Source organism: Phyllosticta capitalensis (assembly GCF_038381095.1).
Source record: "Phyllosticta capitalensis strain CBS 128856 chromosome Unknown BKA78scaffold_1, whole genome shotgun sequence".
In the NCBI taxonomy this organism is placed as follows: domain Eukaryota; kingdom Fungi; phylum Ascomycota; class Dothideomycetes; order Botryosphaeriales; family Phyllostictaceae; genus Phyllosticta; species Phyllosticta capitalensis.
In genome coordinates, this window is record NW_027117439.1 from 3,303,480 (window position 1) to 3,317,845 (window position 14,366).

The 14,366-nt window shown below is 53.5% G+C and overlaps 3 protein-coding genes and 3 non-coding genes across 6 annotated transcripts; 1 reads left to right on the plus strand and 5 right to left on the minus strand.

Annotated features, from left to right (window-relative positions):
• Nucleotides 1–5,209: 5,209 nt before the first annotated feature.
• On the minus strand, nucleotides 5,210–5,294 carry BKA78DRAFT_t22. The gene has a single exon. It is a non-coding gene; the product is annotated as a tRNA-Cys (tRNA).
• Nucleotides 5,295–5,506: 212 nt separating this feature from the next.
• On the minus strand, nucleotides 5,507–5,588 carry BKA78DRAFT_t21. The gene has a single exon. It is a non-coding gene; the product is annotated as a tRNA-Asn (tRNA).
• Nucleotides 5,589–6,320: 732 nt separating this feature from the next.
• Nucleotides 6,321–6,403, minus strand: BKA78DRAFT_t20. Its single transcript has one exon. It is a non-coding gene; the product is annotated as a tRNA-Ser (tRNA).
• A 2,398-nt stretch (nucleotides 6,404–8,801) lies between these two features.
• On the minus strand, nucleotides 8,802–9,422 carry BKA78DRAFT_232319 (40S ribosomal protein eS10; the record flags this gene model as incomplete). Its single annotated transcript, XM_066883791.1, has 3 exons — nucleotides 8,802–9,128; nucleotides 9,248–9,295; nucleotides 9,348–9,422. Coding segments are annotated over 3 exons (450 nt in total), but the record flags the coding sequence as incomplete, so codon positions are not given.
• A 193-nt stretch (nucleotides 9,423–9,615) lies between these two features.
• On the plus strand, nucleotides 9,616–10,855 carry BKA78DRAFT_20749 (telomere stability and silencing-domain-containing protein). Its single transcript, XM_066883643.1, has one exon. The coding sequence runs from the start codon at nucleotides 9,815–9,817 to the stop codon at nucleotides 10,670–10,672; it is 858 nt and encodes a 285-aa protein (XP_066749862.1). The 5' UTR covers nucleotides 9,616–9,814; the 3' UTR covers nucleotides 10,673–10,855.
• Nucleotides 10,856–12,886: 2,031 nt separating this feature from the next.
• BKA78DRAFT_20761 (uncharacterized protein) lies at nucleotides 12,887–13,941 on the minus strand. The gene is made up of 2 exons (XM_066883644.1): nucleotides 13,609–13,941; nucleotides 12,887–13,517 (listed from the first exon to the last, which is right to left on the minus strand). The coding sequence occupies exons 1-2, from the start codon at nucleotides 13,817–13,819 to the stop codon at nucleotides 12,991–12,993; spliced, it is 738 nt and encodes a 245-aa protein (XP_066749863.1). The 5' UTR covers nucleotides 13,820–13,941; the 3' UTR covers nucleotides 12,887–12,990.
• Between the last annotated feature and the right edge of the window lie 425 nt (nucleotides 13,942–14,366).

Here is a 14,366-nt window from a genome sequence, read left to right on the forward strand (position 1 = left end):
TGTGTTGAAGCGGAGAGCACACCTGCACGCTCAAAAAGGAAGCAGGCAGCGAGGCTACCGTGATTCTTCTTACGCCGCATCCACATTGCACATGCTGTCATCAGTCGCAAGCCTGCAGTATATATCGTGCCAGACCGCATCAATTCCTGTTGCAGAATCGACATCCAAGCATTTCTCCGACCATCTGCACTTACCCAGATCAATTTCAACATGAGCTCTGCTGCCAACAGAACGACTGCTCCTGCAACTGCGGAAGCTTCAAAGCCGTGCGCTGGCTACAACAAATATGCCTGTGCCTGGCGTTTGGAGCGAGCCTGTCCCAATTGGGTTTTCCAGAATGGCGATGCTTGCGCGAAATGTCAAGTACGTTCACCAAATCATCAGGCACATTGGATTAAGGTCTAACTGGGAGACAGTCTGAGGGCATGAAATCAAAAAGGACATGAGCCCAAATCAGTCGTCGTTGAAGGGGTTGATTTCTTGGACTCAATGGGGTTTCCTAAAATTTCAGCCTTGATACCCATGACCCACCATCGCGGCGTCCCCGGATGAAGAGCTATGCCTCTTTAGGACATTGATCGCGTTAAGCGCTTGGTTGATCCGCTATTTCCGCGTCTTGTCTTCTTGCTGGCAGATTGCGCGATGGCAAAAATGAAACTAGAAGATTCAACTTCACAACTTTTGCTATCACGCCTGGTGAACACCTTCAATCTCTCTTTTGCGTCCAAAAAAAACTCGAGTGCCGCTGGAATATCCGAATATCAGGCGCACTTGACGCGGATCGTCGCACAACTCCCGCAGAATCTCGGATCTACCAATCGCCATAGCATCCATGCCCGTGGAACCGTCGGATGACGTGGGAACTCGATGAGAAAAGCTCGTGACTCACGCTTTGGAATATCGCACCCCTCCTCGAACCCGGCGGTTAGCAACGAATTCAGCATGTCAAGCCGCCCGTTCCTTGCGACTCTGCTTGTACCTCCACCACTCAAGGCATAGCTTCCACGCTGTAGCCTACCTCGGCTCGATCGAGAGATGGACTTGCATGTTTCTTCTCGAATCAGCTCACCATGCAGGCTCTCACAGGGCCTCTGAAATCGGCAGAAGCTTCTGTTCCAAACTGGTCCCAAGACGAAAGTAATTCGAGCGACAACGATGATGTTCTTCATGCAAATTGAAAAAGTCGTACCACCAATGCCGTCAGCCTCAAGTAATCAGTAGTCCTGCAGCCCAATACCCATATGACATGTGGGCAATTTCGATCCTCTACGCAGCGACCAATTTGACTGGACGATCGTGGTGCGGTCGGCAATTGGGACGATTGCTCGAGATTGAGATGACAGGTGTGGAGGTCGATCCACACTTCCTCTGCTCCCCACTTTCCAAGCGCGAAGCTGACCCTTTGCATGGCCTGGAAGAAGAGGGTGCGTAGTACGTACCTGGCGGCCAAGTCTGTAGGCTGAGAGCCGCCACCACTTGCTGCTTCACCAGGCGCCTCTTCGGCTAACCTGCAAGATTTCATCTGCAATCTTTGTCCTACTACAAGCTGGAGTGGTCATGCCACCATATTCCCGGATCCGAGCTCCCGTTGCTTCGGCGAAGACCGCCCCACAGAATCAATCCAAATCAATCTCACGGCGTCTGATCTTGGACTAGTCTGCCGCGTCATTCCTCTGTCGATCTGGGGGCTGAAAATGTGCTTTTTTGTACCGCGGTAGTTGTTATAGTCGACATGTGGAGTTGAGCCTCGCTACTTTTCCATTCTATCTGTTGGCTTCCGTTGCACTTCAGCAGAGCCTCCAAAGTTTGGCGGGCGAGTGCCACTCGGCTTGCGATCTTGCCTGAAACACCCGAGTCTGGCATGGTCGATTATCCTCGATGTGTGCCCGAGCCCTTTCCAACGGCCATCTTTGGAGTTTTATTCAAAAACGCCCTTTTTCACCCCCATCCATCGACATCATTCAGAATCAGCCGCCAAATCCACCCAGGGGTGAACAGCAACAACGAAAAGTTTTCTCGCGGTCCTGGCGACGGGCAAGCGCATAGGGATGCTGACATTTGTCATGGGATACGCATTGAGATGTCTTTTCCCGCTGTCTACTGCCCTGTGTGGAAGAGGGTAAGAGCAGACAAACTTACCGGCACATATGCCCTTCACATGGAAGGGCAGCGAACTCGCACGACTTTTGACACGACACGTTGGTCTGCGTTTCAACCAGAATCCTACACCTGTCGAGTCTATTTCTGAGTCTTAGAGTCGCGGATGGGGTCATTTTCACCCAAGCGCAAAATTGACCGTTCGCCTCAGTCACCTGGCGAGAAGACTGAATGCAAAAGAAGCAACATCGCAGTGGTTTTATGCGTCTGTTAAGAGCAAGGGATCACCAATGAGGAAATCAATTCTGGAGTTCTCTCAAAGATCCAGCCGAGGCAAGCGTATCAACATCGACAATCTCCGAGGTCTCAACGCAGGAGAAAGCAACTATCTCCGACCGCGACTGGCACAAGATCAATGGGCCAAGCGATGGTCTGAAAATGCAGAGAACCAGCTCTTGGAATGTCGCCGCGCATGCTTATAGCCACTGCTTCAAGCTGGGCGCCTTTCAATAAACCTATTTTGCCTCGAATCCTCGCAGGAGCAAAAGACACCACAACCGCTGATGGCGAAAGGACCACGCGACGTTCTGTCAGACCCTCCACCTCCACATCTGCAGCGAGCCCTAGGGCTACCGGTGACAGCTGTCAGTCAGGACCTCGGTGCCCGCAACGACCACCAGGCCAGCCCAGTCCGATTGGCGCATCTGTGGCATTTCCAGTGCAGCACGACGCTCACAATATCCAAGCAGAGCAAAGAGCAGCACACACAGACACACGGACGCCGGCGTACAACAACATGTTACGGCCGGTCGACGGGCAGGGCTTGCCCTCTTGTACCCCTGCCATACCCTGAGAGGAGCAGCCGAGACACAGTTCCAAAAGCGGTTACACCTCCCGTGCGGCGGGGCAAGGGTTCTCCTCTTCTCTCCGTCGACTTTTCGCGAACTCTCAGAGCCGCGAATCATGGAGTCGACTGCTCGGTCACAAAGTGCCCACCTACTCTTACTTGCCTGGCCAAAATGCAGGTCCCGCTCGCAAGGAATGGCGCGCCATGTACGTGCGGTACGGTACGGTACGGAACGGCACAGGTGCCAGCCAGCTACATGGGTCAGAGAAAGCACCAGCAGGTCAAGATAGACGCGACTGGCAGCAAGAACCGACGGATCAATCCGGTGCTCTGAGCTTTTACCGCACCATGGCCTGCAAGATTCTTTGAATGAGGGCATGCTCGCGATGAAGCTATTGCCTCCTTAGGGCAAGCAAGTAAGGACCTAGGAGGCGTCGGGACCACTCGACGAAACTACCCCTCAAAGGGATCTACAACACCTCGAGCACGTACCGGCTCTCCGTTGTTCATCTCCTCGGCCTACCTCCACACCAATCGCTCACTCGCCCACTGGCTCAGTCATTGTCAGTCGCTTGCTGCTGGCTTGCTCGCTTGCCAAACTGCCGCCATTTAAAGTCCAAGCGCGATAATAGCCTTTGCTGTTCTCCGGTACACATGCCCGCGCCCTCTTCTTTCGTGCCCTCCAGGTTTCCAGCTCCCTGGTGGCGTAATTTTCGTATCCTCCTCTTGCCTTCAACATCCCAGCTTGTCCTCCCCCTGTTTTGATATTCCCTCCCCTCTTCCCTCCCCCGCTTGACTCTATTCTGCCCTTTCGCCACCTTGATTGACCTATCCATTCAGTAGGAGCTGCATATCTTGCCCTTCCCACAGGCGCTTGATTCTCATACATACAGAGACCTGGCGGCGCATCCGTGCACACGCACATGCTTCCGCTGTCAGTAGGGGCGCTCTGCACTCAACTCAAGCCAGCCGGCTGCCCGTCCCGTCCATCCAAACTGCAGGTCGAATCTTAAACAATCTACTCCGGTTCAACAGCCAGCCGCGGCAGTCGATGAGCCGAATGCCGCTGAACTAGAGCCCCATTGCTGCTGCATGTCCCATTCATGGAAATCGCAGCGTGCGCACGGTCCGTACCGCACGAAAAACGGTGGCTAGCCGGCTGAGCAGACAGCCGTGTTGTCTGTGCAGCAGTCTTGCACTGCAGATATCTCTATCTTTATCTTGGTCTACTTTTCCGACGTGGAGAGGAGAGCCGGGGACCGCAATGACGTGTGCACGGCCCTCTTCTGTCCTCTCTGCTGCAGCAGACTTTCAGTGGTCTGAGAGACTGACTGGTCTGCTGCTGCCTTGAATCTGCCCAGACCGTGACTCTCCAGAGGCGCGTCGACTGTCTGGACTAGTAAGAGGAGAAAAGGAGGTGAGTGGTGGAGATAAACCTTATGAAGCCGATGTGCTGGTCATTCGATCATTTCGGTAGGTCAGGCAACTGGATCGCGGCATCCAAGGCTGTAAGCTGAGATGAATCTGTCGAGAAACCAGGAGTGAAAAGACTTATCATCAGATAGACTAAAGCTGCTAACGAATAGGTGGATCTATCAAATTTGGACAATTTCAGCGCAATGCTATTTATCCAGATCTCAACTCGTCTCGCGCTCAAAAACTTCACATTCGTGTTACCAACATGCTACATAAATTCGTTGTAGGCAAACACTGCATCCAGTCGCTTCTAACACAGGAAGAATATCGTCTTGTCCTGCTTCAGTCCTATTCCAGTCACTCTCAACATGTACCCTTTACGATGCAAGTGGCCAGCGTTTTGACCGAAGACCCGACTGTCTCCCAGCAATTTCCCCCTTGCGCCTTCCTCCCGAATGATACCCTTCAATTGAACTGGACTTTATTCCAGGACTGCTACTGATCATGTATAGTCGAGTTTGGCAGTCAGCCAAAATGTTTACGTCCCGAGGCGCTCGGAAAGTGGTTGAATTACCGTATTCGGCGGCTCCAACCCATTACTTTCCCGCTCTCATTCAACTTCCACCTCTTGCGACTTCCAAATCTGAAAGCCAGACACATGGCCGGCGCCACATACCGCACATCACCATCAGCCCCCTTACCCGTGGTCAACCCGCCTTTCCCCCGGCGGTACCAAACGTACGCGCTCGCACGGCCCTGGAGCCTAAACCGCTTTCCAGCTTCGCTACCACCCTACAAAATCGCACGGCCGAGCAAAAAGACAGAGGGGAGCGGCAAAAAATAAAGGGACAGGTCGGCCAGGAATTGAACCTAGGACTTGCCGCGGACACGACTGTTTTTGCCGCGGCATATGTTACCACTACACCACCGACCCTGTGTATACCACTGAAGCTACAACAGTTGTCTAAATAATCAGCCACGCGACAGTAAAAGTCCCGCAGAGCCACAATTCAAGGCAACGGAACGGTGACAAACACGCAAAACAGTGGTCAGTGCCCCTGAGCTAGCCTCTGTCAAACCTCGCTACCACTCAAAACAGAATGCGACATTCAAATTCAAAAGCTATGGAGAGCAAAAAGCAAGAGCTAGGTCAGCCAGGATTTGAACCTGAGACTTGTCGCAGGAAAGACTGTAACCGCGGCACATGTTACCACTACACCACCGACCCTGTGTATACTATGAGAGCGGTCGCACATTTTTATATACCACGCTAAAGTCTCGCAATGAGAGCACAGAAAATCGAAAGTCGGAAACTCTGCACGACTAGAACGTACGTGGTCGGTCGACACCCCTGACTATCCCCATCACACCTCACGACAAAAAGGCTTCACAATCAAACGCCCGCATAAAACCAGTTCACGAATCGATCGAGACTTTCCCGTGGAGTGATATTTGCTGCTGACGTGCGTTGCCTCTAGATATCAAACCCCAAAACACACTAGGGGAGCAATCCTGGAAGTCGATACACTGTACCAACCGCTCACAACACCTCCACTCAATGATTTAGTCAACGTAGAAGAGAAGATATCGGAAATTCGGGCGCGGCGCTCTTGTACGGCTTTGCTTTGCTGCTTCATTGCAGACAATATGACACCCCTATTCCAAGGGGAAGACTGAAAGCAAGATGAGTCGATAAGTCGGTCAGCCAGAGATCAAATCCGCGACTTAGTCGCTCAACGCGCAAACACAGAGAACGAAGTTTTGGCAAATTCTAGCAAAAATACTGCCAGATAAAAGCACAGGCACCAGCAAAATATGGCTCCGCCCTGACAAAAAAAAAAGCCGCAAGTGTCGATCAAGTCTCTGACCCAGTGCCACTAAACACCTCACGACACCCGACATAACTCGAGCCTCGCTACCAAACAACACCACCGGGCCATAGCGAAGGGCAAAAGAGAATCAGATTGGCCAGGATTTGAACCTGAGACTTGCCGGAGCAGCTACGAATAGCGGCGACATATGTTACCACTACACCACCAACCATGATGGGAAGGCGGTTGCGGGTGTTTATATATGCAACACAAGGTACCAGCACCATCAGCGCGCCCGATGATGTTTCGATGTACACGACCGAGTTTCCTCTATGACGACTTTGATGGAGAGAAAATTTGAATTTCTCCAACCTGATTCTCGTCATTTGAGTGGTCGGCGGAAAAGAAAAGGAGAGACATTTCGCTCCTTATCCTTCTTTTGTCGATCGCTATACCTTTCCGATCTCAGAGGTTGACATGTAAAGCGACACAACACAACCCTTGTCGCACACAGTATCGGCGCGCGCGCGCCTCTCGCCATCGTCCAATCCTTTCTGGCGACAAGCAAGCAGCACTACTCAAAACATTACCTTCCCACATCAGCGAACCACTCATTCCAGCTTAATTCACAGTATCAAAGCAGCCGACGCGCCCTGATTTCCAAATCTTTCCATTCATAATTTAAGACATTGAAAAGCATGCAACATGGAGTAGTTAAGAGAGGGGACGGATTTAGACTAGGGAAGGTGGATTGAGAGTTGAGACATATTATAGCGAGGGAGATTTAGCATTTAGAATTTACCCCCTATATAAACACACATTTCCACTATCCCTCCAACAGCGGCACTATAGCCGAAGGGCTGGGAGTGTACATGTAGAGGAAAACACGTATCGACGGACATCCACCTCTCCGGGTCCGCGGTAAGTTCTAGGTTCAAATCCTAGTCAGCCCAAACGCCGCCATACTTTTTGCCTCTCGTTTTGTTGCGCGGTAGCGAGGTGTTGGGTTGTGTGGTAGCGAGCATTTTAGGGTGGTTGACGGTGTTGAGTCAGAGATGGGATCTGGGTATGGGTGGATGGGGCCCAGGGTTTGGGTGTGAGCGGGTGAGGATTGTAGGTTTTGCGCCTTTTTTGGCATTGAGATGTTGTGGGATAGATGATATTGAATCATCTGGAAAAGATCGCGCATTCTGCACGCGTTGCGAGCATCAATCGCTCAGCAGGTCTTTCAGTGTTGTCACCAAGCAACCTTCTGAGGCCTGCTCCTGTTGACCGCGAGAAGATTGCTAGCTACATTTGCACATTTCACGCACTCCGGGTTTTCCGACCAGCTACGTCCCATTCTTGTAAGAGAAAAAACATCATAGTCCTGCTGGATGACATGAGACAGCATCGTAGGCAGCGAAAGGAAATGTCAACTCAAAGAGCTCTTAACCAAAAAGATGCTTAAAGGGAGAATTTGAGTGGCCAATAACTGAAGACAAGAACCTAAAGTTTCAAATAATGACAGAGAGCATTCAAGCAGCCCTGCCATACAACCAGCATTTCTTTTGGGACTCCTGACATCGAAAGTTGTCACTCTCCGACCACAGCCTCTGTGATGATATACTCGTTGCCTTTATTGCTTCTTGCAGCATTGGTTCATGCAGAGACTCGACACCCACTTCATTCTGTCCGGGCTCCATGCAGCGCAGTAGAAGGTAATCTGGTGTCTTCCGTATCGTAGGACTGTGGTTCCCAGGAGGCCATGACTGGCAGTGTCGACTTCAAGGCCAAGCGCACTGGGGAGTCGCGCCTTCTTCGGGGGGCAGTCAGATCACCAATATGAGCGAGTGCATGTAGGTAATCGAGTTGTGAGGCCGATGGTTAGCAGTGATGGATTGCAGGCCTGGGAATGTAGCAGCGCGTAGCATGTCCTTTTACACAGGGATGTAGGATGGTTGTAGGACCGCGTAGGGAAGGACCGCTGGACGTCCATTTTCTGGGTTCGCTGCGGTCAATATACGTCGATCTTCCATGTAGCTGGTTCAGATGGAATGCCGCGCCCATTGATCTGGGAATTGGATGAAGAACGCTGTTGGTTTCCCTCATGTCAGCCGCGCATGTTGTTCTCCATCACCATCACACAAGGTGGTACGTCAACGCAAAGTTCTTGAGGATCCGACATCTGTATTTCGCTATACACAGATGTGCTTCGTGAGATTGCAGTGTCATCTGCCCCCTTCGACCTAAACGACCCCGGCGATTTCTGTCACTCGATCGAGCACGCTACGACTCGACCCAACCCGTGTACCATTTTAATCATGCAATGCAAGGAAAAGAAGAGGGAGCCATTGAGACCGAGCAAGCGTCTCCCCGAACAGCCGACGTTGTAATTTATCAATCAACCCGAGATGTACGCCCCACCGAGTAGCTCCCTACGAGAGTGAAGACGCCTCTCATTTTTTTGAAATTCGCGCGACATCCGACCCGACCCCAAAATTCCTGTCCACGAGTCACCGCTTGGAGAAAAAGAGAAGCCGGTGGTTTGCCGTCGTCGATGAGTTTGCCAGATTTGTCGAGACCGAAGAGAGAAACCGGGCAGTCGCGCAAGCGCAGTGTCGATGCGCTTACTGGGGAGCGGCGCGGCCACGGCCGAAGCCACCACGGAACTGGGGCTGGAACTCGCCGGGGGCACCACCCTCCTTCTCGCCACCCTCACGACGGCGGTAGCCCTCACGGTCACCGCGGGGACCGCCACGGGGACCACCGCGCCTCTGGTCGTCGAGCATGCCGCGAGGAGGAGCGTGCGAACGCTGCTGCTTGATGTGCGTCTGGGGGACGATCTCGGCGGGGAGGTGGAGCCACTCGCGGAGGTAGTCGAGACCCTCGGGGGTGAGGGTGTAGTAGTAGTACTGCCACGAGAACTGGGTCTTCAGGTAGCCGCGGGAGGTGAGCGACTGGCAAGCCTTGATGACCTGTGGATTTCATGAGCGTTTGTTGCGATGGCCATCGAGGCCTTGTGTCGGCAATGAAAGGGCATGCGTGCTTGCGCATTCACATGGCCCAATTCATTTCGTCTGCGGTTTCAACGTACGTAGAGGTTCTTGACGTCAATCTCGGTGTGCTTGGGAAGGGTGAAGTCCTGCAGCAAGTCAGTATTGACGGACTCTATTGAGCGTCGCAGCAAATCTTACCTTCTTCGCGACGAGGACACCCTCGCGGAAGAGGTACTCGTGGATCTTCTTGCGGTCGGCCTTGGGGATGAGCATGATGGGCGATTGATTGGGGTTTGTCGGGTGGCTGGCGGGCTCGTCGTCGTCGGTCGCTGCGATAATGGCGAGGAATTCCTGCTTGGAGTTTCTGAGTGCGCGGCGAAAGGTAAAGCCGAAGCGAGGTTTGCCAAGACTTGAGCTGGGTGCTGAGTGCTGCCGACGTGCGGCCGACAGCGTCTTCCGGCGGCGACATCAACTACTGGCCCATCTCCAACACTCAATCTGCATATCCAGCTCGAACCCTCCCGAATACACATTCGCTCCATCGCGAAACCACCGCGCTCAGCATCCTCACCGCTGGAACTCCACAATTCGGAATCCAAAAACCGGCATCGGACCTGCAGCGCAAACCACCCTCAAAGTTGCGGCGCATCTTGACGCACTTCAACATGGCGCCCTCGATCATCAACGTCTTCCTCACCTCCTTCCCCGGCTTGGGTCTCCCATCGACGCTATCCCTACCGCTTTCTGCCCAGCTGCCCTTCTCAGACTTTACCCAGGAAGTCTATGATCGCATACCCAACGTCAACAACCGACTCATCTTTACGACCGCCTCGAACAAATTACTAGACCCCGAATCATCAACGCCACTGGCCTCGCTCCTGTCATCGCCAAGTGATGACTTTCTCTCCCTCCGTCTCAGCGCTCCGCTATGCGGTGGCAAAGGTGGTTTCGGCTCGCAGCTCCGCGCCGCTGGTGGCCGCATGCGCAAGAAGCGTGGCGCGGGCGAAAACAATGGATCATCGCGCAACCTCGAAGGTCGCCGCTTGCGCACGGTGACTGAAGCCAAGGCGCTTGCCGAATACCTAGCGATCAAGCCCGAGATGGCCAAGAAGGAGAAAGAGGAGCGTCGCAAGAGATGGGAGGACATTGTTGCTATGGCCGAGGCCAAGGAAGATGAGCTCAAAAAAGGAGGCAAAGGTCGTTTGGATGGTCAGTGGATGGAAAACAAGGAGGAGGCTGAGGAGAAGACAAGAGAGGCGGTTTTGGCAGCGCTGAAGAATGGAGGGATCAACGACGTCTTGGGAAAGAAGGAGAGCGACTCGTCGGCCAGCCCGTCCGAGGGCAGTGGGGAGGAGAGTGATGAGGAGATGGAGGAGAAGGCTACCGCGAGCTCGTCCAAACCTGCACCGGCTTCCAGGACATTCTTTGGGTGGGACGAAGACGAAGATATGAGCGATTCAGAAGAAGACGATGATGAGGAGGCGGAACCAAAGGTCGAAGGCAAGGGTAAGGGTAAAGCTTGAAGCTTTTCTACCTGACGTCCCATGGAAAAGAGGATCAGGACCAAACGACCCACAGCTCCTTGTTGTGGACGTATCCTGCACTTTCAACCATCTGGGACCCGCTTCACTCTTGCCGGGGCATTCAAATTTTCTGCATGCAAGGACCTGGTACGTCCTTCAAATTGGGATGGCATGAACGCTTCAGCGAGGAGTTTTTGGAGTTTTGGAATCATCGACGGACTGGCGCTTTAAATACCCACATAACAGTACGAAGAATGGCAAGACGTACTTCACCAGCGTAGCTTCGGCTTTTCCGAAGCCACAGTCCAGCAGCCTCAAATGGAAATTTCTACAGCATCTGCGTGTCCACTGCCTCTGCAATAGTGCTTAAGCCACACCATCACTCGACGCCGCGGCAGACGCGGTAAGCGCCTCGCATGCATGCCCAGGAGAATTATGCAGCAGACAGCGGACTAAAAAGACACTGCATACTCTGCCAAGAGAAGCCCTGGAATTATCATCGTGAGGTATATCCGACCACTCGGCAGTGTGCAGGTGTGTCGTCAGGCTCAGTAGTGACGAGCGGCCCTGGAAGCGGGCATGCAAGCAAAGCAAGCTTCAGAGCAAAAGCCGAGCAACCGTCCCTTCCCGCTCATGGGTATTCAATGCCGCGTCGGAAGTTGCTTACTGTGCGTGTACTCAAATAATCGACGACGTTGCCAAACATTTGATGCCCTGACGATAGCTTCATTTGAACGGCTGGACTCAGAAGGGAAATTGTTGATGGAACATCACCTCTCAACAAGCTGTTCACGCATCCTCTACTTCTACTTACGGACGTATGCAGTCCCCGCAGAACACCGCTATATTGGAATCGCGGACATCGTCGCGCAGCAGGAGGAGGAAGAGGTGGTGGGGGGGCGGGACGGGAAGAAGAAGGTAGGGTAGGTAGGTACGCCGGTCCGCTGGCGCAGATGCTTGGGACTACTTACACTGTGCAAGCACAACGGCGGCGGGAGCAGATATGAGTGCTGGAATTGATGAGGTTATCAGAAAGTTGAGCAATAAGTTGGCGCGCGTGATTGATGTTGTGACTGCTGTTGCTAGGGCCAAGATGGTTGAGGATTGGTTATACTTGACAACTACCACTATCCAGTTCACAGATATGCGAAGTACTTCGATACATATACACACCCTCCCCTCCCCCCGCTGCTCCTCTCCCCCCACCACCTCCGCACAAAACGGCACACCCCTGCTCTCTCATGGTCTAGACCGGGTCGTCTCCGCAGGCACCACACAGTCCCAGGTCGCGCGCCGATTCGCGGGCACCTTGAGACGTTGAGCCGGAAATGCAGCCATTGGTTGGCCAAGGAGAGAGTAAAAAGAAAAAAAGGCGAGCGAGGCGGCCGCGTCGGCTGCGTTAGGCATGCAATCGAAGGCTGGGATGGCGATGGTAGGCTTGTGTCATGTTGGTGTTTTGACGGGTCTGCAGAATTGGGGTTTGGCGATGAAGGCTGTGGGGGAGGTTTGTTGGTGAGAGAGTAATGGTTGTCGTGTGCGTCATGGTTGGCTCAACGGCGCTGTGTTTGGCTTGGGAGAGGCATTTGTTGATAGTGTTCTCCGCCGGTGCGCATGGCAGGCAGATGTGGAGTTTGTACACTTGTATATCCGTCCGCCCGACTACCGCAGCTACGCGTTAAACAGCTCCCAACATCAAAGCCAAAGTTAGGTTGTTGCCTCGGAAAGTGAAGGCACAAACTTCCGATGGAGAGTAAACAGTTCATGATTCCCATTTTGTACAGAGATACTGTGAGCCGTGAGCTGGCTTGCAGTGACGCCCTCACCTCCATCCTCTTAGTCTCCCATCGTATCTGTCCCGGCTGCTCGTGGTGGTGTCGATTCCTCCCGTCCGACAATAGCAGCAGCAACCCATATGTTGAAACCAGCAACGCGCATTAAAAAAGGGGGGGTTTTGAAACTTGAGAAAGGGACGAAAAACCCAAGCCAAACGAAACCAAAAATCCTGTCCGATCCGATCCGCACGCGGCCAAAACGCAGCAAGTGACTGCAAGCGGGGTAGTGTAAGATATACCCAAGAGAAGAATTCCCACACGTCGTCAATGCCTCCCATCTAAGTTGGAACGAGTCGATCCAAATTGTATCGGCAAAGGGGAGAAGAAAAGGAAAATGAAGGGAAAGGAAGGTGGAAAAATGTGTGAAAAGCCCCGTAGCCATCCCATCCATAGTCAGCCGGCCGTGTGTATAGTGTATGAGTGGTAGTGGTAGTAGTAGTAGTAGTAGTGTACTTTGGAGAGCAAAAAATGAGTCATCGGGATCGATCAAATCTCAGCGCCGGTATAAGTGAAGCCCGGAATAGGCCAACCGTAAACACGCTCCGCCAAAATGCGCAACTCCATAGGCTTCAGGGGGTCCTGGTACTTTTCAATGACGCTGATCTTGTCGAGGGGGTGCTGCACGCCCTCGCCGAACCACGCCTGGCGCTCGCACGCCTTGCGCGTCTCGGCGCTCCACCACCGCGGCACGACGTGACGCTCCTCGGCGTGGTCGAGGAAGCGGATGAAGCCCTTCAGCGGGTGCTGCCGCGCGTTGTGCACGCCCGTCGCGATGCCCGCAAACACGTACTCGTCCTCGACCCGCAGCCGGTACGCGTCGATGAACTCTTGGTACACGGGTTTGGCACGGTCTGCGCTGATGCACTTGGGCCGGTGGGCTGGCTCGTCAGTCTCCTGGCAGTCGAGCGAGCAGTACAGTGCTTGCTTGCACCGGATGCACGGAATCAGGCCGGTCGGTAGCTTCGAGTCTCGCCGGCGGCATGTGGCACATGAGGGGTGGTTGTGTTCGGGGTCTGAGAAGAGACACGCAAAGAGTTTAGCATTCGTATGCAAAGAATTGATGAAGGTCTAGATGATGATATCATTCTTGGGTGGTGGCCATACCTTGCGCGTCGCTAGCACTGTGTAGATCCGGTCGATCGCTACTGCTTGAGCGGGAACCACGAGGAGGGCTCCCGGGGTTGCCGCAAATAGCCTTGATGCGCTCGTTCAAGTGATAGTCGTCGAATTGCACGTCGCATGGTGTTGTTGATGCTGCTGCTGCCGATGATGAAGCTTCTGTCCCCCTTTCTGCAGCGGGGTCCAAAGTGGCCATGATCTTTGCAACAGCTGTGGCGGACGCATGGATGGTGAAAAAGGAGAATGGTCGACCGTGGCCGACAGACTCATGTGTAGCTGAGGCGGAGGTGGCGGAGCTTTATGCTTTCTTTTTACAAGGATACCGACTTCTGTCGCAGCAGGCGGCAGATTCTAGACTGCCTTGCCTGCTTGCTGATTGGGATACAAGGTCACATGCTAGTCACATGATGAGGGGTACTCCAATCGGTTGCTGCTCTCCGTCACCATGTCGACCACACGCGCGGTCTTATCGCCGTCAATTCCCACCTGTCTTTTCGACTTCTTCTTCGTCCTCTTGCGCCAGCGCATCCAACTGCGGTCCGTCCTGCCAGCTTGCGCGATCCAATCGACGCCGCCATGTTGTCCGTTTCGTCCTCTCCCAGGTTCCTCCTTGCTGCCCGCCATGTCTGCCACCATGTCCGCACGCGACCACACGCGCCCCGCCCACTTTTGCTGTCAACAGCTCGCAGGAGCTTCTCCAAAGCAAAAGAATGCCGAACCCGCGCAATGGATTTGTCTGAGAA